Source organism: Ambystoma mexicanum, chromosome 4p (genome assembly GCF_040938575.1).
Source record: "Ambystoma mexicanum isolate Mex_15411 chromosome 4p, UKY_AmexF1_1, whole genome shotgun sequence".
Lineage (NCBI taxonomy): Eukaryota > Metazoa > Chordata > Amphibia > Caudata > Ambystomatidae > Ambystoma > Ambystoma mexicanum.
Window position 1 is genome coordinate 1,098,580,230 of NC_090927.1, and position 25,360 is coordinate 1,098,605,589.

General features: G+C 42.8%; 1 protein-coding gene across 1 annotated transcript in view; it reads right to left on the reverse strand.

The window, feature by feature from the left end:
* The window catches only part of ENPP1 (ectonucleotide pyrophosphatase/phosphodiesterase 1), a 594,855-nt gene that overhangs the window by 454,264 nt on the left and 115,231 nt on the right, over positions 1–25,360 (reverse strand). Inside the window, exon 3 of the mRNA XM_069606684.1 lies at positions 24,230–24,346. Within this exon, the coding sequence (XP_069462785.1) occupies positions 24,230–24,346 (117 nt within the window). The remainder of the gene's footprint in view (positions 1–24,229; positions 24,347–25,360) is intronic.

The following is a 25,360-nucleotide window of genomic DNA, read 5'->3' on the forward strand; positions in this document are numbered from 1 at the left end:
TATTAGGCCACAACAGTTTTCAAGTGTGAAGCATTGTCCTGCTCCTGCAGGTTTCAACCCCCTCACTCTTTCACAGTGCCCCTGCAGTCTCTACCTTTAAATCATCTAGGTCACAGAGGCAATGCACCTGTCCTAGATGAGTATCTGAGAGTTGGTTGTTTGAATCTACAGGTCTATTTTTCATTGCATTAAAACATTTTCTCTCTGCATTGACCCGATTGTGAATAATCTTTTTTCCTTTCCGTATTAAATATGTCCTTTTATATAAATAAATATTTGTTCAAAATCATAAAATGGTCTGGCTCTTTATTACGAGTTCATTTTTATTATGTATAATAACACCCATCGCTGGTTGATTAAAAAAAAAGTTATTTTATTCAGTGGTGTAACACTAGGATGTGGTGGGGCCCAGCAATCTGATACGAGCTAAAGAAACAGTTTCTACGTTTTTAATGTTGTATGTTAAGACACAGAGCAGTACTCTGTTGCTGTTCCAGATTCTGGCTTTTTTATTTTCAAAGATGATGCTACAAGCTCTTGACAACCATTTGCCTTAATACATACAACTTCATGCATGTTTGCCCCATACAGCTGAACATAAAGATGTATAAACAATGAATTTTATTCATATTTGATTGACATATTTGATTGACAATAGTTTGGGTTATCAGATTTTGTACAACGATCCTGTCGGCTACAAAATGTGCGGTAACAGCAGCCATCACATGGCATGTTCTTTCTGCACTTTCATTTTTAAAAAGCCTAAGGCCTCATTCATCTTGCTAGACTGCAAACTAAACTGAGAACTCTGTGATGTCATCACTGTGTCACTCTGCAAAACCCTAGATTCACAGTCCCTGTCTTCAGAACTCACTTTGCTCTCAGCACTCAACCAAGCAACACTGTCGCCCGCTGATCCCATCTTTAAATAGATTTTATATTAAATGTATATTCACTTACATCAAAACTGCTATACATTATACACACTTTATATATAATATTCATTTGATATAAATTAGATATCAAACATTGTTTTATATCAGATGTATATTAAGTTTAAATCAAAGCCTATCAAAAGGGGGTGGGACAAAGACCTGAAACAGTGGTGTGTGACCACCTGTCAAAATGTAAATACTCTCATTTCTGCAACTCTGTCTAATTGCTAATTTGACAATAACAAAAATCAGTCAGTGTGGACATCCCCACTATATGCACAGTGTGCCCAATCAAAGTAAACATCCAACTTGACTACACACAATATATTCCAAGTTTGCATTGTGCCAGACTCTTTACAATCCCAGTATGCTCCAAGCTTTCAAAATGCTGATATGCTCCAAGATTACCATCCCCAGTGTGTACAATCCTAATATACTCCTGAGTATACAATCCCGGTACCTCTAGTTTGCACTATACCAGCCTTTTTCTATTTTAAGCACCTCAGTATGAACCATATGATACAAACTAAGGATATTCCCAGTCAGCACAAATGCAGTATATTCCCTGTTTTAAATCTAGTTTGCAAATGGCCAGTACACACACTTTTAAGACAGTCCCACTTTGCAAAATCACATGTTCAGTCTAGTCAATCCCATTACATAGCCAGTTTGACATACCCATTATACACACAATTTGTAAAACACATCTATTCTCCCAGTTTGGCAGCCCCATAATATTACCAATTTGCACTAAGTCAATGGGCATCATTCCAACTGTGCCGGTCTGGTAATAACGGTCCCGATAAGCCTACAGGCACCATTGTTACAGGACCAGCAAAGTAAGACACAGCGGGCGATGCCGTCCCGACTGCCAAAGTCAGACCTAGCAGGAGGAATGGCACCCGCCCGCAGAGTTACGCGGCAGCACCGGCACCGTTATTCACGGTGCCGGTGTGTCTGTGTTCCCCACTCCCATGGGAATGGGGATTAGCATTTTACCGGCGCCTGCCTTCCCAGACCGCAGGAGCTGTGATGCCGCTGTGTTTCTGGAAAGCAAGGCACTGGTAAAGTCTGCCGGCAACCTGCCGGTTTAACCGTTGCGGTTACCGCCAGACTTATAATGAGGCCCAATATATTCCATGATTTGAATACCATTACCCAAATATTGTGATTTTGTACCAATGACAAACACTAAAAAATCATGAGAGTTAACAATTGAAGAAAAGATTAATAAATGTAGGCCGCTGAGTTGCAAACGTTCAATTTTAGGTGCACTAATTAACACATGGTCTGTAACCAAACAGTGATTTAATAACACATTTTAGACATGTTTGCTGCTCTTCACAAATATGGTCTCTGATGTTTTATAGTATAAGCTACATAATATTGAATGTAGTATGATATCAAAGTTACATATTATTTAATGTTGTATGTTATTGTTTCCTGGCACTAGAGTCTAGTATCAACAATAGCAAGAAGAATCATATCGTTATGGCTTTTATGAATGGAAGGAGATCAATACAGGTCTTGATCTTTTTTGGGAGGATATTCCACAGTGATGAATTCTGTCCTGAAGAATCATGCCCTCTAAAGCAATACTTGGGACATACCTCAAGTAGTAGACAATGGGAAATATAAATGTGACAGCAAATTGAGGAATGGGCTGTGAATTTAATGAGAAGACATTGTAGCCTTGTCTACTCGATGAATTTAAGGAAGACACAGCGGAAATTGTCCTCTGCTTTGCATTTCACTAGCATCGAGTGTACGCGACTTCAAGGCTTTTATACAGGTTTTGCAGGCTGCCATGTATTAGAGTCACATACAATGTGAAGGATACTAATAAGAGACAGGATGCAAACATTTAAAAACAAAGGGGACATGAGCTCTGTGGCATTCTGCATTTCAACAGAAAATGTGCCAGAGAAAAAGGGGACGATAAGATAAACAACTGGATCCATCTGGGGAAAGGGAATGGGGTACGCCTGCTAATCAGATTAGGGTGGGTGTTGGTGTCAAAGGCCCCTGAAATGTTCAAAAGGGTCAAGACCTCAAAACTGTCATCAGCAACCTCTCTAATAGGATCATCTTGGAGAGACACTATCACTGATTCTGTCCATGTGGCTGGACGGTATGCTGATTGCTCTATACCAGGAGTCTGAAACCTTTGGCTCTAACTACCATCAGCCCTAGTCAATATAGTCAATGGTGAGGGAACATGAGAGTCATAGTTCAAAACATCTGGAGAGCCAAACGATTCTGACCCTAGGGGCAGAATGAAGGGGGTAATTTGTCCTGAGAATCTTTATTACGAATTCCTGCAATTTGTGTTCATGTAAAAGGATTCAAAAGCATCAGGTAAAAATGTCAGCTCTTACGTCAACCTCACAAATAATGAGCCTACAACAAGTGATTATGCCATAATTGGGTAAAAACGCAAATTTTAACTTGTCTTGTTCAAATCTCTTTTTAAGTTTATGTTGTTCACATCCTAGAATACCGAAAATTATGTATAATAGCACTGAGTGTCAATGAAGCAATGGTAATTAGCAATGAATCAATATGTATTCAATGGGAGGTCAGAGCTTCCAATTCAATACAATCAACACAAACATATCACAAAAACAGAATAAAACCATTCATACAGTTCAGTAGAAGACAGTGAATCTAAAACATGATTTAGATATGTGCTCGACTGCTCGAGTCTAGGTACAGCATGACTGTGCGGATTCCAAGCCTTTTTCACAAATGCTGTTACAGCAAAAACCACTGCCTGATTTGTTGTGAATTTCCTAAAAGACGAGTTAATGTTCATTTAATAGTGGTTGAAGCCAAACACGCAAAGAAGGAAGCAAAATACCCAGTAAATCTCAATTTCAATGTCAGGCTCCCTTCCAGCATGTACAATTAACAATCTTGCCTCACCTTAGCCGCAGCACTCCAACAGTACTCGAAGCTGCACTTTACCAAAACTAAGATCTTTGCACAGCAATGACATTTTTGAATTTGCTACCTGGGTCAAACGCTGTTCAGGCACACAGCTGGTGTTATGATTGAAATAATTCAAACAAATCGAACTCGACGCGCGGCCTTCACAATGCTCCTGTCCACTGCAAAAAGCACACCTTCAGCCGTCAATAGATGGTGTTTGGTCATGTCGTGTCCTATGACACATGCCACATGCCAATCATACCTAGGGCAAGAAGAGCCATTCCAGTTTGGGAGCCAAGGTAACATGCTCACATTGTCCAATGCCAGTACACCTACTAGTGTATCTAAATCATGAGCGCCGTACTCAATGTCTCGATGGCCGGAAAGATGTATTTTTAGGATATCCCTCATTAATATTAAAGTGATAAATGTACATAAAATCATTCTTAAATGCATGCACATTTATCTCATGAATAATGGTCCGAAATGCATTAGCGCTACATGGAAAATAAAAACCTGTGTTTTTACAAAATGGAGAATTAAGAGTGCATCAGTCTACAGGAAGTTTGAGAGAACGGTTATAATGTTGGACCTACACAAGTATTTTAAATAGTTAAACAGATTATGCCAATGATATTCACCCTGTGGGGTTCAGTAGCCAATGCATATCTCATGATCCTATTTGAAACCACGCTCATTAGCCTCCTTGTAGGATGGCCATGAGATCTGGCAATGGCCGGCTCTGAACATTGTCTGAAGCTTGGACGTGTAGGAAGCCAAACCGCAGCAAGCAAACATCACCCTGCACCAGAAACCCCTGCTAGCATTCACCACTCGCAGTTGCTTGTCATTGGAACCACAGTTCAGGCTATATGCCTCCAAACCGGTCTCACCGTGGCTTTTTATACTAATTGAACTAACAGCATCCTCCATCCCTACATGATGCATTGCAAAGTGAGTCAATCCCCTATAATGGATATCTCTGAGAATATGTCCCTGTACAAGCTACACTTTTGGTATGCTATTCCCCCGGATTTGCAATTGGGGGGGAAAGAAGGGATTGACAGCACTAATGAATTCTGGCCCTCTCAACCCATTGCCAATCCAAGTGGCAGGACCTGTGGCTTACCTGCTGGGCAACATAAGCTTTTGAGGTGTGAGTATTGCACTCCCTACTTTTGGAAGTTAGGGGTAAAAGGAATTTCCAGGGAGAAAAAAAGTTGTTCCCATTGTTAAGTGGGCCATATCTTTTAAGCAAGTCAAAATACATTTTAAACAGGCAGATATCTCTGTGGTAACCTACTTTCTATATTCACAGTGATTACCATAAATCGAAGACTTAAAAAAAATGTTTTAGGACCTTTTTAGATCACATCTCTTTGCGGGTGGATGATTTTAAACTTGGTGTGTTGGATGTATATAATGCTATGGGATCACAGAAGAATTGCAAAGCATCAGATCAGGATAGGGGTCCTATAGATTTTTACAAAGATGAGCCTAGCATATGGGGACTTGTCCCATGCAAGCAATTTAATGCAGTAATTAAACTTAATGCAGTCCCGACCTCTTGGCAACTTGCTTCAATAGTTTCAATATATGAATGGGAGGCAGAGACTCCCCTGCAAATTATAGACCCATCTCGGGAAAATGTTTGCCTGGGCTATACTGTTCAACCTGCAAGCCTGGGTTGAGAAGAGTATACTTAGTGATGTACAGGCTGGATTTTTGCTGGTCCAAAATTATGACATGCATTACTTACCATAATAGCATTTCTGATGATTGTATCGGCTTAAATGCACATGCTGTGCAAATAGTCTGACATCTAGTGGTATTGCATCTTTCTTTCGTGGATTGAAAGGGGACATCGACATGGGCGTGCCTGTAACACTATCCCTAACGTGACATGTAGTGTACCCAAAATCCCTTATGCATCGAGGTCCCTCCGATTGTGTTTTTTCTGCCGTGAGGAAGCCATATGACTACCGTGAGTGAGTACAGAGAGAGAGGGGTGTATGAACTCTGTGTTCCTTCTACTCCAAGAGGGGAGGAACGGTGGGCACCTGTGAATCTAAGCAGATACAATCATCAGAAATGCTACTTCCGTAAGTAATGCATGTCTTCTGATGCTTGTTAATCTGCTTACAATCACATGCTGTGCATAGACTAGCGAGCAGTACCCAGAGATGATGGTGGGATGTGTAAAGGAACAGTAGCAAAGAGATGTTTTAGCACCGCTTGTCCCACATGAGAGTCAGACCTAGAGTGTGTATCTAGGCAGTAATGTGGTGTAAAGGTGTGTTCAGAACTCCAGGTTGCTGCTTTGCAAATGGACCCAAGAGGAACATTTGCAATGAATGCTATAGAAGCCCCAGTGCCCAGAGTAGTGTGTGCTCTAGGCTTGAAGGGCAGATCTCTCTTGGCAAGAGGGTAGCACAGTGTGATGTAGTTTATGATCCACTTTGAAATGGCTGATTTAGAGACAGGGTCCCCTTCTCTATCAGCTGCCATTGAAAGGAAAAACTGGTGTGTCTTTCTCAGTGGTTTTGTTTTCTCCAGATAATATATTACCACTCTCCTCACATCAAGAGTGTGGAGGCTTCTTTCTGCGACGTTAGTGGGATCATCAAAACAGGTGGGTAGTTCTTTTGATTGATTCACATGGAACTTTGAAATAAATGTAGGTGCAAACCGTGGGTGAGTGCGCAGGATCACCTTCTGCTTCGTGACAAATGGGTCTTGAACTGAAAGGGCCTGCAGTTCACTAACCCTCCTTATTGATGCAACTGCCACTGGGAAAGCGCTCTTGTAAGTATGTGCTTTAAGGCTAGCCTTATGCATAGGTTCAAAAGGAGGTCCCATTAGTCTAGTCAGTAAAACATTCAGGTCCATCCGGGAGCTGGGTTGGAGATAGGGGGATGAAGTCTTTTAACACCTTTTTTTAAAAGCCTTGATCACTGGAATTTTCCACCACAAAACCTTCTTCTGGGACATGGTGTAAGCTGAATGTGCAGCTAAGTGGACTTTTAAGGAATTAAAGACCACGCCTGAATGTAGTAGGTGAGTCAGGTATAGGACAATATGTGATGGTGAGCAGTCAATAGGATTGATGCTCTTGGTATTGCACCAGATGACGAAACGTTTCCATTTATTGGAGTAGCAATGTCTGGTGTTAGGTTTTTGTCCATGCATCTTTGAGGAAGTTGGAGGTGTCCGAGCTCTATGAACTCAGAAGCCAGGCTGCTAAACTGAGATTTTGCGGGCATGGATGAAGTGTTTCCCCCCTGTCTTGTCGCAGAGGAGACTGACATTGCCATCAGATGAGAGAACCAGGGTTGGTGGGCCCACATCGGGGCCACAAGAATCATAGTGACTGGTTGCTGGTGCATCTTTTGCACTATCTTGTTGAGTAGGGGAGTTGATGGAAAAGCATAGACAAATTTCCCTGACCATGTTATACAGAAACTGTTCCTCTTGGAGCGGTTCTGCGGGTACCTGGGGGTGTATTCTGGGCATTGTGAGTTCTCCAGGGTTGCAAACAAGTCGATTCTTGGGAAGACCCAGTCTGCGAAGACGTTGAGAACAATGTATTTGTGCAACTGACATTCGCACTCTAAAAGTAGTGGGAAGTCTCTGCTGAGCATGTCCACAAGAAGATTGAATTCCCCTGGAATGGGTTGTGACAGGAGGAACATCTTGTGTTTGAAAGCCCATTTCCATATGTTCTGTGACAGTTTGGATAGTCCTGGAGAGTGCGTGCCCCCTTGCTTTTTCAGGTAATACATGGCTATGGTACTGTCTGTGAGGACTAGGACCATCTCCCCTTGGAGGTCTGTTTGGAATGCCTTCAGGGCTTTGAACACTGCTAGCAGTTCCAACAGGTGTATGTGTTTGGTTGCTACCACTGGGGACCTCACGCCCTGCGCCGTCTGATGAAGGGGTGAGCCCCCCACCCTGTCAGAGATGCGCCCGTGGTGAGAGTGCCTTCTACTGCGTGGGTGGTGAAGGTCTTCCCCTGCCAGAGGTATTCCCTTGACCACCACTGCAGAGACTGAACAAGGGCTGCTGAGAAAACCACTAGATCGTCCCATTGTCCGCTGGCCTGACACCATTGGCTCGAGAGCCACTCTTGCATGGGGTGCATGCACAGATGTGCATGAGGAACTAGGTAGATGTAAGAGGCTATCATCCCTAACAGTCACATGGCTTTGCGTACGGTCAGCTCGCGATTGGCTACACAGTGAGGGATATGGAACAGCATGTTTTTAACCCTCTCATTGGAGGGGAAGACGAGCCTATCCTTGGTCCAAATTAGAGCCCACAGAAATTGTTTGAATTGGCTGGGGTCTAGGCTGGACTTTTTCTCGTTGATCGAGAATCTCAGACTGAAGAGGAGATCTATTGTCTTCTGGGTATTTGATAGGCATGTTCCATACAAATCCCCTGTTATAAGCCAGTCGTCGAGGTAAGGATAAACTGGAACGGACTGCCTGCGCAGGTGAGCCGCTACTACCGCAAGTACCTTCGAAAATGCCCTTGGGGCTGAGGCAATGCCGAAGGGGAGAAACTTGAACTGATAGTGCTTGTTCTCAATCATGAAAAACAGAAAAGATATGTCCAGAGCAAAGTATGTTTAGAAAAAATGTATCAAAATGTATTTAAAGTGATACAAAAATTGAAAACTAGTGAATACATCACAGAAAATTATTATACACTGATCATTTGAACAAAGCAAAACATCAGCAAAAATATGCCAAAAATCGGCTAAAACATCATCATTCATACTCAACATACATGGTGCATTCATACACACACAACTCATCATACCGTGGCATACATCCAAAGTACTAAAAGACACAAAAAACATGCTAAGAACCAATGGGGAAGAGGAATTTGTAACTAGTCCCCATAATGACACACATTATTGCGATATTTACAAACAATAGAAATAATTCACAGACAATCTATTGTCAGGGTGGATAGGAAGAACAGATGCAAAGATCACATCCCTGTAGAATTTATCTCTCAACCGGTTTCGACGTGTAGTGGTGGTTAACTGAACGTCTTCCTCAGGAGGTGGGTGTTACCATTCTGAAAAACAAGTACGCAAAAGCGACTAAAGCTACTACATGAAAAGTCTTCACCGACTGCCTGCAACATACAATTGAAAAAGAGAAAAAGGACTGCTGCTAGCAGCCTGAGTTATTAAAAACAATTAAGAACCGTGTATACCATAGTGAAAATAAGCATATATGGCCCCCACTACAACAGCTGTGTAAACCAGAACAAGAGGGTAAGTGACTTCCAAAAGAGAACCGTGCAAAATGAAAAGGAACATTCAGGACCATGGTGAATCGGCAACAAGAATATATATATATAATAATATATATCTTTATATCAGAATAGCCTGACCAATGACAATGTATGTGTCTAAAAAGGACTTGTAGTGAACTAACCTGATGAAAACCTAGCTGCTGCAAAAACCTATGCAGTGTAGTGTGGCCAGTCATGCCAGACAATTCAGGACTAAAACATAACCTGAAACAAGAAACAAGAGCAGAATGCACTAGGTCAGGTAAATAAAAAACCTAGGTTCAAAGTGGAATACCTATAACTAAGGCAAAAATAATATCTCACCTGGAGGGCGCCCCATGCAATTTAAGGAGATCCAGAGCTGCATGTATTTGAAAAGTGAAGAAGCAGCACAACTTAGCCTGATCATTCAACGCCGTCTGCAAATCACTGAAAAAGTGGCAAAAGAGCTCCATTACAATGTTAAATGGCAAGCAGTGACCCACGGCTTACCAGGATACAAGGGCACTGCATGAAATGCATCTGAAGACCTCCAATAAAATGGGAGGAAGCCTACAGACAACCACGCCGCTCTGGGGGATCCAAGAGGTGTTTGAATGTAAATACACGAAAAGCCCAATAAATCAAATGGGGCTGCGAGCACAATTGAAATGAGAAAGTAAGCTCCAGGGCAAATGGCAGCAGTCTACGATAAACAGTGCTATGTTTAAATGTAAACACACGAAGTGCCAAATAAATCAATGGGAGCAGCTCGCACAATTGAAATGTGAAAGTGAGCTCGAAGGCAACTAGCAGCAGTCTAAAAGGCGGCGCTGCAAAGTTAATTGTGCAGAGGAATGTAGCTTAAAAGCTATTAACATTAAAGGAAGGCTGGCCACAGGCTTACCTGCAGAACGGTTGCTGTATAATGAAATTGACCAGCAAAGAGGGAGAACAGATGGTAATCTCTTTGTTCCAAACAAATTATAAATTCGAAACGCTATGCATGCGTGTAGAGACCTACAAGGAGTGGCTGGCTACAGACAATAGTACACAAAAGCCTTTTTAAAAGGCATAGCTAAGGCAAAGCTAAAGACTGACTGCGCATGTCAGCAAGTGCTGCCAAAAAGAGATTCCACGAGCAGAACAAGGCGCAAGTATTGCAGCCCAAATTGAGGGATATAGAACAGCCCTCATTGGAGGGGAAGGTGAGCCTGTCTTTGGTCCAAATTAGAGCCCAAGGAAATTGTTTGAATTGGCTGGGGTCTAGGCTGGACTTTTTCTCGTTGATCGAAAATCTCAGACTGAAAAGGAGATCTATTGTCTTCTGGGTATTTGATAGGCATGTTCCATACAAATCCCCTGTTATAAGCCAGTCGTCGAGGTAAGGATAAACTGGAACAGACTACCTGCGCAGGTGAGCCACTACTACTGCCAGCACCTTCAAAATCGCCCTTGGGGCTGAGGCAATGCCGAAGGGGAGAACCTTGAACTGATAGTGTTTGTTCTCGATCATGAACCTTAGGTACTTTCTGTGTGCTGGCAACATTGAAATATGAAACTATGCATCTTTCATATCCAGTGTTGCCATGTAAGCCCCCTGCGTCAACAGAGGGCTTACTTCCTGCAATGTTGTCATTCTGAACTTTTGTGGCTTGACGCTTTTGTTCACTGGGCGCAAGTCTAACACAGGGCACATGGTGAGAACCCTTTTGGGTACAACGAAGTACACTGAATAAATACCCTTGTTTACATGATGAATGGGGATGACTTGTATGGTGCTCTTTTCCTGAAGGATGCGCACCTCTTCCAACAGAATCTGCAGGTGTACTGGTGATAGGTGTCTGGTTCTTGGTGGAAGGTATCGAGGTGGCCAGTGGAACGCAATACAATAACTGTGGGCAACGGTCTTGAGCACCCACTGGTCTGATCATATGCTTGAAGAAAAGATGTTAAACTTCCCCGACCGGAGAGGCATGGGAGGGGACCCAGACTGGCGAGTCATTTGTGTTGAGCCTCTATGGGTGGAGTTTCTACGCCTGCCTTTCCCTCTTCGCAGTCCATTATGCTGATATTGGCTGCTACCAGCTGCGTCTTTTCCGGAGGACCTTGGTGTATCTCCTGGGCCATACTGGTTGTGTGGAGAACAGGAAAAAGACTATCCCGAAAGGAACGGTGAGAGTTGCCTCCCCAATGGTGTTAGGGTCTTGCAGTGATATGATTAAGAGATTTAAGAGTCTCATGCTCTTTTTTCGCCGTCTCTAAGGCATCATCCATAATTTTTCCAAACAAATTCATGTCTTCCACTGGTTTGTTTATTAGGGGTGCCTGGGTTTCTGGCTTAAAGCCTGACTTCTTGAGCCAGGAGTGCCTCTTGAAAAGAGTGCCCAAGGCCAGGGTCCACCCTGCTGTCTCTGTTGCATCCAACACGTTTTTTAAGATGTTGTAGGTTACCTGTTTCTCTTCAGAGACAATCACCAGTAGGGACTTCTTGGTCCAATGCACATCACTATAACTCACAAAAAGGGTTGTATTATTAGCAATTCTTGCGGAATATGCTGCTGAAGTGGTGATGCGTTTGCCAAGGGCGTAAAACTTTTTGAAGTCTTTGTCGGGTGGCACTTCTGCAGTAGACAATGGTACACCGGCCCTCTTCCTGGTAGCAGTGACAACAAGGGAGTATGGAGTGGCATGCCCCTGGATGTACAATGAGTCAGAGGGGGTGAAACAGCTTTTCAACCCGAGATTTGACAGTCCTTGTAAGTGAAGGGGACAACAAAGAAGGTGCAATGCACTTCTTGATGGAGTTTAGCAGTGTGATTGCCTGACTTGTGGGGCCGGGGGGTTTCCTACAAAGTCAGTGTCTTGTACAGCTTCCTGCGTGGCAATTTGGAAATGGTCCACAGCCCTTTCCAGGATTGCATTAAAGGACATTCGATCATCAATAAGCTTGTGGGGGCGAGGCGGGAGGATCCAGACAAATGGCGTATGGGTCAGGGGTTGGAGTGGGGGAAAGCCAAGGCGCTTCTTCTACAGGTTGATCTTGACCCCAATCTGGGCACTGGTCGGGTGTGTCATGGCCAAATGGGTTGTCTTCCTGACCATAGGGATCCTCGTAGACCTCTTCAGGTTTCTAGAATTCAAAAACTTCTTCCTGGTCAGTTTGACTTGAAAGCTTCTGTACCTTTGGAAAACTAGGGCAGTAATCCCCCTCCCTAGGTCTTAGGGGTAATAAACTTTTTTTAGAAAAGTCTGCAATGGTAGATGCGGGGAGGGCAGCCGATCATGAGGATCGGAAGGCACCGTTGAAACCTTTGATGGACCTGTTGGCGTCTGCTGCTTCCTCGACGATCCGTCGAGGGAACCTGTGGGGTTGAATGCTTAGCCTTTAAGGGTGCGGGTGTGCCTGTGTCGCTGGGGTGTTATCGCCCCATAGCAGTGCCGGCGACATGCCTGTCGGGGCTGGGAATGGACAACGGGCAACTGGGAACGGGACAGCTCTGCAGAAAGGTCCATGGCCTCCACATCGGAGCCATGGCTGCTGCTAGAGCCTTCGCTGTCAGCGATGGCACGTAAAAGGGAACCACACTCGGCCTGCATCGTGTAGGATGCCAACTGCTTTGGCCACCTATCCTTTAGCATCTTAGGACGGAAAAGTTTGCAAGACTTGCAGGATCGCTCGTCGTGATCACGAGGGAGACATTTGTTGCACTGGCGATGTGTGTCTTTCCTCAGGTATTTTCCGTTACAGGACAGACAAAACTTAAATGGAGTCCTCTCCATAGTAGAGGTAAAGGGCGACAGCCAGACGAGAAAGGGAAAGAGAGGCAGAAGGAAATGCATTCTCAGAGAATCAAACCCAGGGGCCACACTCTCCCTACTGTATAGGCCTGCGTCGACTGGTCAACCAGTCGCCGAAAGTCACAGACATCTTCAGCAAAGGGGTCCGCGAAGCAGCCGTCGAAGATGAAAGTTGAGTAAGAGGACCACAGGTGGTGGGACAAAAATTATGAATTAGCAATATAACTCTTTTAAGCTCTGCATAGGGTGACCAACTATGTGTGATGAATTTTTGGCTTTTTTAATTGCCAAATAAAGTTTGATTGATTGATTGAGATCACATAACAATGGAGCATCCCTCTGTGTGGCATGCACGGTTGAGATCTGCAGTCTGAACGCATCAACATCGTAGTTTAAGCAGCAACAAAGAGCGGACAACTTCATATCTGTTACTCCCTGATCCTGTTTTATTGAATTTCCCTAATTTAAGGGAGTAAAACAGGCAGGCATACCACTTATCCAGTGGACTGGTTTTAAATTCATTGTTCAATGTTTTTATGATGCAATTGACCATAAGCAACTTGGATCCATAACTTTCTCCACTGATTATGTCAACATGTGCCACCAACCATCAGCTTCGTTTTCCATGACACAAGTGCAGCACTTTCTTGATGCGCTTAAAGTAGCTGATGTAGTCCCGAAGCCAATGTCAGAACGCTATGATAAACAAAATGTGGAGGGCTTTCTTTCTTCGATAATAAGCATGCACAATAGGTTCAGATGGGGCTAAATTATTAATAGGTCTATCTGCGATCAAATTGCCAGTCCAAGCAGCGTGAAAGACGTTGACCACCGAGGGGTCAGGTAACATGAGGATAACAGGGATGGATTCCTGGGTCATAGAGTTTACTTGATGGACTAGATGGCAAACCTCCCACACTAAGCAGATTGCATAGTTGTCAGAGTCAAACACCCGTTCCTGAGATAAATGCATTGGGACAGAGCGTGAACAGAAGCTGCTTTAGTCTTACGTTATATTTGTAGACAAAACAGTCAATCTTAGACTGTAGAGGGCCAGAGACCCAGCAGCACCTCTGAAGCATTTGAGATGGAAAACTATTTTGAAATTTGCTACAGGTGCTCAAGGCCCTGCTCTTTGTATTGTTTGCCCCAACCCGAGTTGTTGATAAAATGGAAGTGGGGTTTTTCATCAAAAACGAACAAAAACTTAAAGAATAATACAGCAGGAAAATAGGGTTAATGTAGTGGGCAAAAAGCGCAGAGAACAGGTTCAACCAGCAATCCTAGTCAACTACGCACATACCAGGGATTCAGGCAGTTCAGCTGTCCGGTCGTGTTCATTGCAAGTACAAGCAATTCAAAAGAAAAGTGCACAGTGTTGTGTAGGAGCAAAATAAGCAAAACGTCACTGTGCCTTTTGCCTGCCCACTTGGCACATTTTCTCTGTCAGCGTTCGGTTCTTGAACTCTCTGCAGGTGTGTATGATCCAGGTGTGCTTGGACTGGATGTCTGCCAGAACCAGCACGCCAGGCCATTGAGTGCTTTGTTGGAGCTGGATTAGAAATAAACTACTCCTACCAACTACTTATTTAAAAAGCACATAAACAAAGGTAACTACTGAAATGAAACTTATAAATATAATGCAAGCCGAATAACCTTCTCCAAAGTGGGTAACAATTTTATTAATTGGGGGAGTCTGCATTACATTTTGATTTTAACACTTTAACAACTACCAGCACTCTTAAAAGCTGCCCAGCATGTGTAGTAAATCTTAAAGTATTTGAGTATTAAAAAAACAGAACATTTTACCTTTCAAAATGATTTTAAATTTACTATAATTTCAAAAATACCACTAGAAATATGGATATTTTAGTACATGTTCGACAAAAAAAACACACACACATAAAACAACACTGAGTATCTACAGAATTTGGGTCATCTTGCAGTGTGAAAATAATAGGTTGGCAGACAGAGTCAGCAAGTAGATGGCACGAGGAAGGTAGGGTGATGGTTTATATCCCTGCTGTCACGGCTTTAAAATGATGTGCACAGTGGAGTCAGAAATTACCATTCTAAGCATTGCACATCAGCCTGGGCCTGCTTGAAACAAGCACCAGGTGTTGAAGTACTATTTCATATATTTAAAAGCGCCTCCCGTTTATGAATCCGGATACACACTTTTTAAATGTGTGAACTCCTGCCCCTCAAGTCCCCTAGTTTGCGCAGTTGAACACAGAGGAGGGCATATGAATGTTTTTATCTGTGATCTGCACATGCTGCTGCCTTTTATGATTAGTTTCACCTTTGGTACCCGTTTCTTTCATCATTAAACTTGTCTCCAGTGTTCTTTGATGCACATTGGTTAACTTATAAAGCAGGCACTGATCAACAGAAAGGCACATTCAAATGGTGATGTTGTTGGATGCAGGCAGGTATGTTCAATGAGAACTGTGTCATTTCTTGACAATTTATAAGCACAAAGGGCACTGTTAGGACAGGTTTTCTAAAGTTCAACTAAGGGCTTCATAAAACTATATCGGAGGCAATACAGAAACTCCACTCTTAGTATAAGGCTGTACCACCTGATGACATTTGGTAGCGTAGACAGAGCAGCCAGGCTTATTTTAGGAGGGAGAAAGGGCTGTAGATATGTACAAAGAAATTGAAGCATACAAATAGATGACCAAAAAGATAAAGGGAACATAATAATAAAAAAATAATAAAACAAACAAACATATCACTCCTTCTGTTAGATGTGTCAGCCGCCTTTGACCTTATCAGCCATGAAGTCTTGTGTGACCACCTCACATCATCAGCCCACTTCTCTGACAAAGCCACGGCCTGGATACAATCTTTCCTCAACAGCAGAACAAAGAGAGTTGTCTTCCCCACAGCCTCAGTGGACCCTGCCCCAGTGACCTGTGGAGTACCACAAGGGTTCTTTGTCTCTCCGACACTGTACAATCTTTTTACTAAGCCTTTGTTTGATGACCTGGACTGCTTGGGTGTCACCTACACTAACTATGCAGATGACACCCAAGTCCTCGTACCTATCTCCGGGAATTATGACCTGGACACCAAACTACTAAACAAAATATAGCTCATCATTCAGGCATGGATAACCACCCATGGCCACTGCCTCAATGATGAGAAGACAGAATTACTGCTTACTGGCTCCCAAGCTAAACTAAACAAACTTGACACCAGATACAATGGCTTTAACATAGACAGCATTAATATCCTGGTCTCCAAGGAAGTCAAGACATTAGGATTTTATCTTGACTCATCATTAACCCTAACCAAGCAAGTATACGCCACTGCCTCCGCTGCAGCCTACACCTGTAAACTTATAAACGCTAGCAGAAATTTCCTCTGTACAACAAATTGCTCTACTCTTGCCGGAGCTCTCATTTTATCCAAACTGGTTTTCTGTAATGCACTTTACCTAGGTACTAACAAGCGAAACTTGAGCAAACTTCAAGTACTACAAAATAATGCACTTAGATCTGCCTTCAATATACCAAGATCCCACCACATATCAGAAACCAGACGTAATGTTAGCTGGCTCTCGTTTAATAACAGAAAATCTTTCAAAACTCTCACACTTACTCACAAGTGCCTTACCAATTCAGTCCCTACTTATCTGATAGATAGATTCTCCAAAAACCTGTCTGATAGGCCTACCAGACCGCTCAACTACACTGCCTTAGAGTCCTGAGATTTTACCTACAAAAATCGGGGTGGGGGTAGCAGCTTCCCTGTCCTAGCATCCAAACTATGTGACTCCATACCCATGGCTCAAAGAATTGAACCTTCTTTCTCTCGATTTAGGACCTATGTAAAGAATTGGCTCACCACTCAGGAGAATCAATAAACTCTTCCACCGGAGACTCACTGAATTGTTCCTACCTTTACTGTACTTACAATTGTATAGCTCAACAATGTATCACTGTGTACATTAATGTTATCTGTCTGCTTTGATGTATCTACCTTATTGTTGTATATAACCACTTCCGTCTACCTCACCTTGGTACTTGTATTATATTGTTTCTAGATATTGTAACCATTTATGGTAACCTGCTATGTACTTTAAGCAATGTATTTTAAGCAATATACCTTAAGCAATGCGCCCAGTTACCTGAGGGTTAGGTGCGTTATATAAATAATCAATTCAATTTAATACGTATGGCCCGAAGAAACACTGAAACACTATGTATTGTAGAAATAATTACTTAATATACATACATGTAAGAAAAGATAAATCTTTGAAAAGTTATGTAAATATGATATAAACATATATCATAAAAAAAGATTCAATACTTATGGGATACAAACCACAGTAGAACCGTATTTAGATTAGCGTTCAAAACGTCAAGGTGAGTCAAACCTATAGATACACATTCAGAATGGTACAGCACAACCCAGTCACACCTTTGAGAATGGCAGCAGATATTCAAAGTAAGTTAAACCCTTTTGGTATTTAAACTATTACAATATTTTGAATACAAGAATAGACCGTTTAACCAAGGATACTATTCAGAAGTGTGGGATACAGTTCTAAGATCATTAGGAACTCTTGCAGACTTTTAAGAAAGGCAAGCAGCAGTTCAAGGTACGCAAGTACCCATCTACTTTTTAGAGGAGCAGAATGCAACTCTTAAAAAAAGTAAGAACTTCAAGACTGTTTTAGAAATGTACTAAAGCAGGTCAGGCGAGGCAAAACCCAATGGTATACTTTTAGAAGAGCACACAGCTGTTCAAGTAAAACCCTATTGGTAAACTTTTAAACTCAAATACATTAAACTTGATAAAACACTACCAACAGTATTACTTTATAGAAGTGTGAAACAAAGTTCAAAACTAGTAAAATAATGTATATATGTTTTAAAGGAGAAACAAGCAACTTATAAGGTAAGTATTAACTGAAGGAGACTTTGCAACTTATTCTGTTAAGAATTGATACAATTACACACTAACACATTTACAAGTAGGTACCTTCAACACTTGTTATAGTTTCAAGTCAGAAGCCTTATCTTTCAAAGTCCTTCCCTATTCTAGAGCATGAGTGTTCTGCGTGGCAGAAGAGGGACCCTAGTTGTCTAGGAACCAACCAGCAGTAGGTAGGTCAGGATAGGGTTCAGATTCAGAAAAGTCTGAGTTCCAGAGGATATCTCCTTGAACAAGTATCAGCTTCAGAGTTAGTGAACCGTTTTCAGGGACTTCACAGAAGGCTCCCTTTATGTGTTTTTACAGGCACCTGATGAAGAACGAATATTGCTGATCGGATTCTCTTCACTTTCTCAGTCCTGCACTCTGGTGAGGGATCTTCAGGGATTTGAAATGTGTCTCTGGAGGGCCAGCAGGAGACCACCAAAGTTGTGTCAAGAATGGGATTTTGGAAGCCCATGCACCACACACTGGCTCAAGGTCCCTGGGTATTGGCGGTTTGCAGCCCAGAAAGGTAGCAGCTCATCAAGGGATGGCTCAAAATGTAGGTCTTTTCAGGACTAGTGAGTCTCATCAGCCTCTTTGTAGGTGCCCTCTTCGAGACCCCCGGGTCAATTGGAAGGAAGGGTTAACACAGTCTCTGGTTACACAGCAGGCTCTCTGGTCACTGAAATCAGTTACAACCATCTTTTCTTCATCTTACTCTTCGTAGTTGGGTACAGTGGTCGACTTGCATCAGCTTCCACAATCTGAGTTTCTACCAGGAACCCAGGCACAACTTCTTCAAACTCTCCCTGCAGTTTAATGAAAGGGGGGCTGGCTGTCCAATAAGGACAGCCAGCTCCCAAGTAGGAACTGATTCCTTTCAGGCCAACTGGAAGACAAAGGGCTGCAGAGGTTTGAACTCCTCCCTCACTTCACAGACACTCTGGAGCCTCAGTGGGACAATATTATAATGAAAAATATTTATTTTCTTTACATTTTGGGGATCCCCGCAAACCCCTAGTTTCCCTATGCTTTTACAACCACCCAAACCCATCCCCACCGATTTTAATGCCTTACCCCACATCATATCCCTTTTAAACAAGAAATGTGTTATTTTTTGTTCTAACATGTACGTTATTACAGCATTCTCTGTAATTTAATTTGTTAAAATCACTGCATACTGTGCCCAGGTGTAGGGTGCCTTGCCTGTGTTGAACTTGTGTGGGTTCTTAAAAGAGATGTTGAGTGTCAGTGTGGTGTGGGTATTGTGCGTAGCGTATATGTGTGGCTTAGTTGGCGTATATATGTGTGGAGTATAGACGATTTTTGTAAGGTTAATGGCGAGATGGGGTGAGCCTCGCTCCAGGGTTTTGGGTTGAGTAATTGATTGTGAAGGTTGTTTGTTGTATGAACGGAAACCTGATGTGCTGTGGTTACTGTTGTTAGGTATTTCACTGGTAGGCAAATACATTTGGATTTCATGACCCTGGAATCCTGAGTCAGGACCCAATACTGTGTGCTGTACTTTTGCATTATAGCAGCACACTGCTCCTGGACTTCCCACTGAAGTCAAATTTCCACCAGGACCTCTGCCAGGTGGCAGAGGTCAGCAGAGAATACCCAAGGAACAATAAGCATACTTAAGATGGTGAAAAAAGAAGGAGACTAGTATTCTAGCAGAATGGTGACCCTCCTGTGCATTACTGCGGCTGATTTGAAAGCCTGCGAGTAATATGACTAAAATGTCATTAAGGCAAAACCACTGCCAACAGCCATTAAAGTTAGCTTGCTATTGTAACACAAATGTTACCAGGACAGTAAAAAAGGTGATACAATGCATCTCCCCAGCAATCTACATAAGGTGGGGTGTTCTGGTCTCATATATAAAATGGAAAGGGGGATGGAAATCCCACTTTCTTTTGGGAACAGTAGTTCACCCAAGATATCAAGAGAAATTAAAAAGGGAAGCCCAAAGGCAAACCAACAACACTGCCTATAAGGAGCTGCGTGCTAAAATAAAAACAGCCGAAAAGTTAAAGGGAACTATGATTCCAATCACACACTATGGAGAGACATAAAAAGGTCACCCATAAAAAAAGAGTCAAAGAAAGGGTGCGAGCGAAAAAAGATTCCCACTCACCCAGGAACAAGGGAAAAATAATCACCAATTCCAGCAAAAATGTCTTGGGTTGACACAGGTCAGGAAGATTTGTCACAATATTGAAAATGTTACCTAACCGGCACATTCCAAAGAACAAGCAGAAGTCATTCCATACTCTTCCCCAGGTGTCAGTGGTCATCCAATTATCCTTGTGCCATGCTGAACACATATGGCATGCATTAAAGCCATTTCACTTTAATGCTGCCATATGTTGCCACTTGCAGTCCTGCTGAATTTGAGTCCCTGGGCTGTTAGACATTATTGTCACTGCTGGTAAATTTTCTTCTCATGGGCTTTGCCCAGTTCTGAATGCTTCCAGCAACCGTTTAGACATATCCAAATATGGTCTGTGTTCACACCAATCCAAGGATGCCACTTTAGTCACAAGAGGATAGGTAAGGGGCAACGTGCTTGGAAACAAGACATTGCTGAGCAGCACAGGTTTGAATCGTGGTCCCGAGCTTCGAGGGCGAGGCGGGACTCTGGCATGAAGCGCGATGTACAAGAACCAAAGATGCTGATCACCGATGACGAACACTGCACACCAATGTTATGAACACTAGTAAACACAGTTGCCGAAGAGTCAAAAAACAATACTCTGTAGAAGCTTAAGGTGTGGGGGAGAAACTTGTAGGGAGGAATGGTTACTTATGAAAATAAATTCGACCTTGGTTTTCATTGCCACGATATTACGTAAGGATGCCCCAAGTGGGCAGGTGTGAGTTAAGGAATTTTACAGAATCACATGTAATTATAAGGTGATTTACCTTATGAGTTGGCACCTTCTTAAGTTCATTTGTTTATTTGGATATTACTGATATCACTGATAAGCATTTTTATTTATTTTATTTATTTTTTACATTTGTAAAGCGCACTACAGCCCCAAGGCATTGAGGCGCTGTTTACATGAAAGTGTACGTAGTCATGTGTACATTAGGACATGCGGTTACTTGGTTACAACATATGTGCTAGGTTACAGAGTACAGATGGGAATGCGGCGCCTGTCTTTTAGACAAACAGGCTAGTTTTAATGGCCTTGCGGAAAGCTAGGTGAGAGTCGATTACCCTAAGGTGTGAAGGTAGTGCGTTCCAGTGGGTGGCAGCGATGGCTGGGAAGCTGGAGCCCCCTGCACGCACTCTGCAGGTTTTGGGCTTGGTGATCAAGTTGGTGTAGGCTAGCCTGGATGGCTTTGTGGAAGTGGGGAAGGCGATGCGCTGGGCGAGGTAGGGGGGTGCCAGATCATGGAGGCATTTGTGAGTGATGGAGAGGATTTTAAAGATGATTCTTTGTTTGACAGGAAGCCAGTGAACCTGTCTCCTTAGGTCTGATATGTGGTCCTTTTTTGGGAATCCCGTGGCAGCCCTAAGGGCATTGTTCTGGACAAGTTGGAGTTTGGCGATGTTTTTGCTGGAGGTGCCTCCGAGGAGAGCATTACAGTAGTCCAGTCTTGAGCCGATAGTGGCTCTAGCGATGGTAAGGCAGTTCTGTGTCGTTAGGAAGGGTCTTACTGCGTTGAGCAGTTTTGAGTAGTATGCTGAAGAGGCAGCAATGGCGTTAACCTGTCTATTCATGGTGAGATTAGAGTCAAGGTAGACACCCAGAGTTTTTACTGTATGGGACACAGCGATGGGTATATTATCGATGGTGAAGGAGCGATATTTCTTGTTGAGGTTGCCCAGGATGGTAGGTGACCCAACGAGCAGAAGCTCGGTTTTGTCACTGTTTAGGCATAGCCAATTTTCAGCCATCCAGGCTTGGATAGTACAGTAGATGGAGTTGAGGGATATCCTATCTGCCTCATAGTCACCTGTGAGGGGGATGAGCACCTGGGTGTCATCAGCGTAGTTAGTATATGAGATACCCAGGGTGTCAAGAAGGTTGAAAAGGGGCCTAGTAAATAGGTTGTAGAGGGTGGGCGCAATGCAGGAGCCCTGAGGAACCCCACATTTGATCTGACTAGGGGAGGAGCATGCTGAGTCTGAGAAGACTTTCATGGCCCTATCCTGTAGAAAGGAGGTGATCCAAGCACATGCTTTAGGGGAGAAGTTAGCTGCGATGGAGAGGTGATGGCAAAGATTATTATGGTCCACGAGGTCAAACGCGGCCGATAGATCAAGAAGCAGAAGGAGCGCTGGTTTACCAGCGTCTCTGATGTCGTCCATTTGATTTTTTAAATCGAGGAGGGCGGTTTCGGTGCCGTGTCGTGGCCTGAAGCCTGATTGCCGAAGGGCCAGAAGGTGGTGATCCTCGAGGAATTTCTGGACTTGCAGGTAGGCTGCTTTGTCCAGAATTTTAAGCAGGAAGGGGACGGTGGTAATGGGCCTGTAGTTCCCTGGTGCCGCGGGGTCGAGGGAGGGCTTCTTGAGGAGCGGTCGTACCCAAGCCTCCTTGAGGTCAGATGGGACGTGGCCAGACTGGAAGGAGGCATTGATGAATGCTGTCAGGAAGGGTGCGAGTGTCGCGCCGCAGTCCTTGATGAGCTGAGAGGGGCAGGCGTCGCCCTTACAGTTAGATGGTTTAATGGTTTTTAGGAGGGAAATTACTTCGGATTCCGTTACGTCCTTGAAGTTGAATACAGGGGAGGGTTTGATTTTGGTCTCTTTGTTCTGTTTGCTATTCTGAGTGGCAATTAGGAGAGTAAGGGCCTTTTGGTGAGCTTGGATTTTTGTTTGTAGGGTGTTTAGTTAACAATGCTGCTCACTCTTCATCGCGATATATAAAAATGTTTTATTTGTAGGTATAGATTGTTTTTATAGATATAGATTCGACCTTGGTTATCATTGTTAAGATCTCACGTAATGTTATCCCAAGCTGATAGATGCGTGCTATTTAGGAATTTTATACACAATTGCATGTAATTGTGGGGTGATTTACCTTACGATTCAGCACCTTCTGCCAAACTATTCCCTCTCTGTTCAACACAACGTCATCACATTATTACGTTGATAATGTTCCTCATAAATGTAGCAGCCATTTTAGGCCAGGTCTTCTATGGCATGTCTAGTCATACATGGCTTTGTCTATCTTAGAATCCACTTTTGAGGCAATTACAATGTTATTTTGTTCCACTATGCCTATGGTTAATATAAAGGGAAATACAGAACCCGGAGGATTGATTTCTTTCTCTTTTAGAGATACCTTAACTTATCAGGTTTACTGTGGATTCGGTCCTTGAAGGTATGTTTCTATTCCCAGAGTCACTTAATACTACATATTTTTAACAATTTAGCGAGTAGTCTTTTCCTTAATCTAGATTGATATTTTGCGGAATATTTGAGATTGGCTGAATATTAGCTTTATTTTTCATTTTAGAACGCAACATGGATCTCTAAAGGTATGATTCACTCTATACCCATTGCTGATGACTCATATTTTAGTGTTACTTTTGACACTACCTACAGTTCACTACACTGTGTAGCTTCATCTTATATGTAGCGTGGAACCATACTGGAACAATGTGGATGGTGGAGATCCAATGTATCAGTTCATCATGTGAATGGAAGACAGCACAGGGGCAACGCGCTGGTCTTGGAAACAATACCATGCAGAGCAATAGAGGTTCGGAACCCAGATCCGGGCTTAGAAACCGAACTCAGGTATGGTGTTAGGCGCATTATATAAAAAAATAATTAAATTAATATACAGCTATTATGCTTTGAAGCTTCCTTTGTTTTGAATCATGAGGTAAATCTACCTGCTTGTTTCATCCACAATTCTTACCAATATTGTATTAGATTAATTACACTACTGATTACTTATTGTTTGGATTGTACTAACAGATTTAAGACTGTTTGCTCTTGAAGAAGGGACGTGTGTGCTGAAATGCGTTGAGCAGTGTTTTACTGTTTTTTTTTTTTTAAATAATGTACTCGGATGAAGAAAACAAGGAATAGACATTTGTATGAGATACTACTTTAAACAACCTTTTTTGAAAAAAATATATTACATTTTATTCAATGTAATTTTTCCACACCGAGTGCGTATACAAGTGGCATGCAATCACATTATACTTTGAATGAAATGTTTTGCTTTTTAGGCTCTAGCTGAGTGCAGGGGACGGGAGTATCCTTACAGCTAGGACACTTATTTTGTTTAATGAAGCGCGATCTACAAACTCTATTTTTTTTTTTTTTAATAATTGTTGTTTTAGAAAAGTATAAAGTATGTCTTTTGCCCTACCTGGCTGTAAACAGACATCCTGGTAATCGAGACAGCAGTTTCCAAGTTCTACGCAGGCACTGTCGCAGCGGCAACTCCCAAATTTTCTTTCAAAACAACGATGTTTGCACGTTTTCACTGAAACAGTTTAAAAGACAGACATTTAGTATAAGCAATTTGCTAAAACATTCATTTCTAACCTGATCTTTTGTATATAGCTAAAAACAAACATCATTAGTGCACTTTTAGAGGGGAGCAACTCTAAGCAAAGCAAGCCCTCCCAAAGCACTCCGATGACCAATGCTCTATCCAGAGTATACCATGGCATCCCATACCCAAGGCATCCCAGTAAACAGAACTAGTGCCATTCTGACCCCAAGTACACTGGAAATAGAAGGAAAGTGAGACATGCCCCAATGATGTGCGGTGGGGCAAGTTATAAGACCCTGTGAGGGAAGGCAATAGACTGTCCTCCCTCACAGGAACTTAATTGGAGAACCGTAGACGCACCTGGAACTATTCCGGACAGTTTTGTCGAAGGTTTTCATTTGTTTGCGAGGATATAACCATACACAATTCCAGTGATTCAAGTTATCGCCAACATAGTTTGCCCAGGCCTAATCATGAGGTAGAGGGGCTCCCAGACTTTTTTGTCCATTTTTAGGAACTTTGGATTCCACCAGAAGTTACCCATGGTAAACCAGACGTAGACCCCTTGCTCACTGTGCTTAGAGAGGCACAGCTTCACCTCACTCATGAGGCCCGACTAGGCTGAAAAACATGTCTGGGATTTGCTGTTGGTAATCTTGTTCAGAGGAGAATTGCCTAGCATGTTGGTGCTGGACCGCCCTTGTAGGTGGGACAAAGACTGATATGCAAATCATTATTTCTCCTCTGTGAAAGGTAAAGTGAGCTATAAAATGGTTGTAGACTCTCTCGAGTGGGCACCTTCCCATAGAACAGGTTATTTAGCCATGTTTGTTCTCGGTAGAGGAGCTCCCACACCTTTTTGTGCTAGTCGTGACCACGCCTCCAAAAATGTTCATTACTGCTATTGGGCTAGTCCACACACTATCCACAGATTCCAAGAGCCTACCATTTTACTCCCAGCAGGAAAAAGTGAGCGACGTCGAACACAAAGGGTCAGTTAAG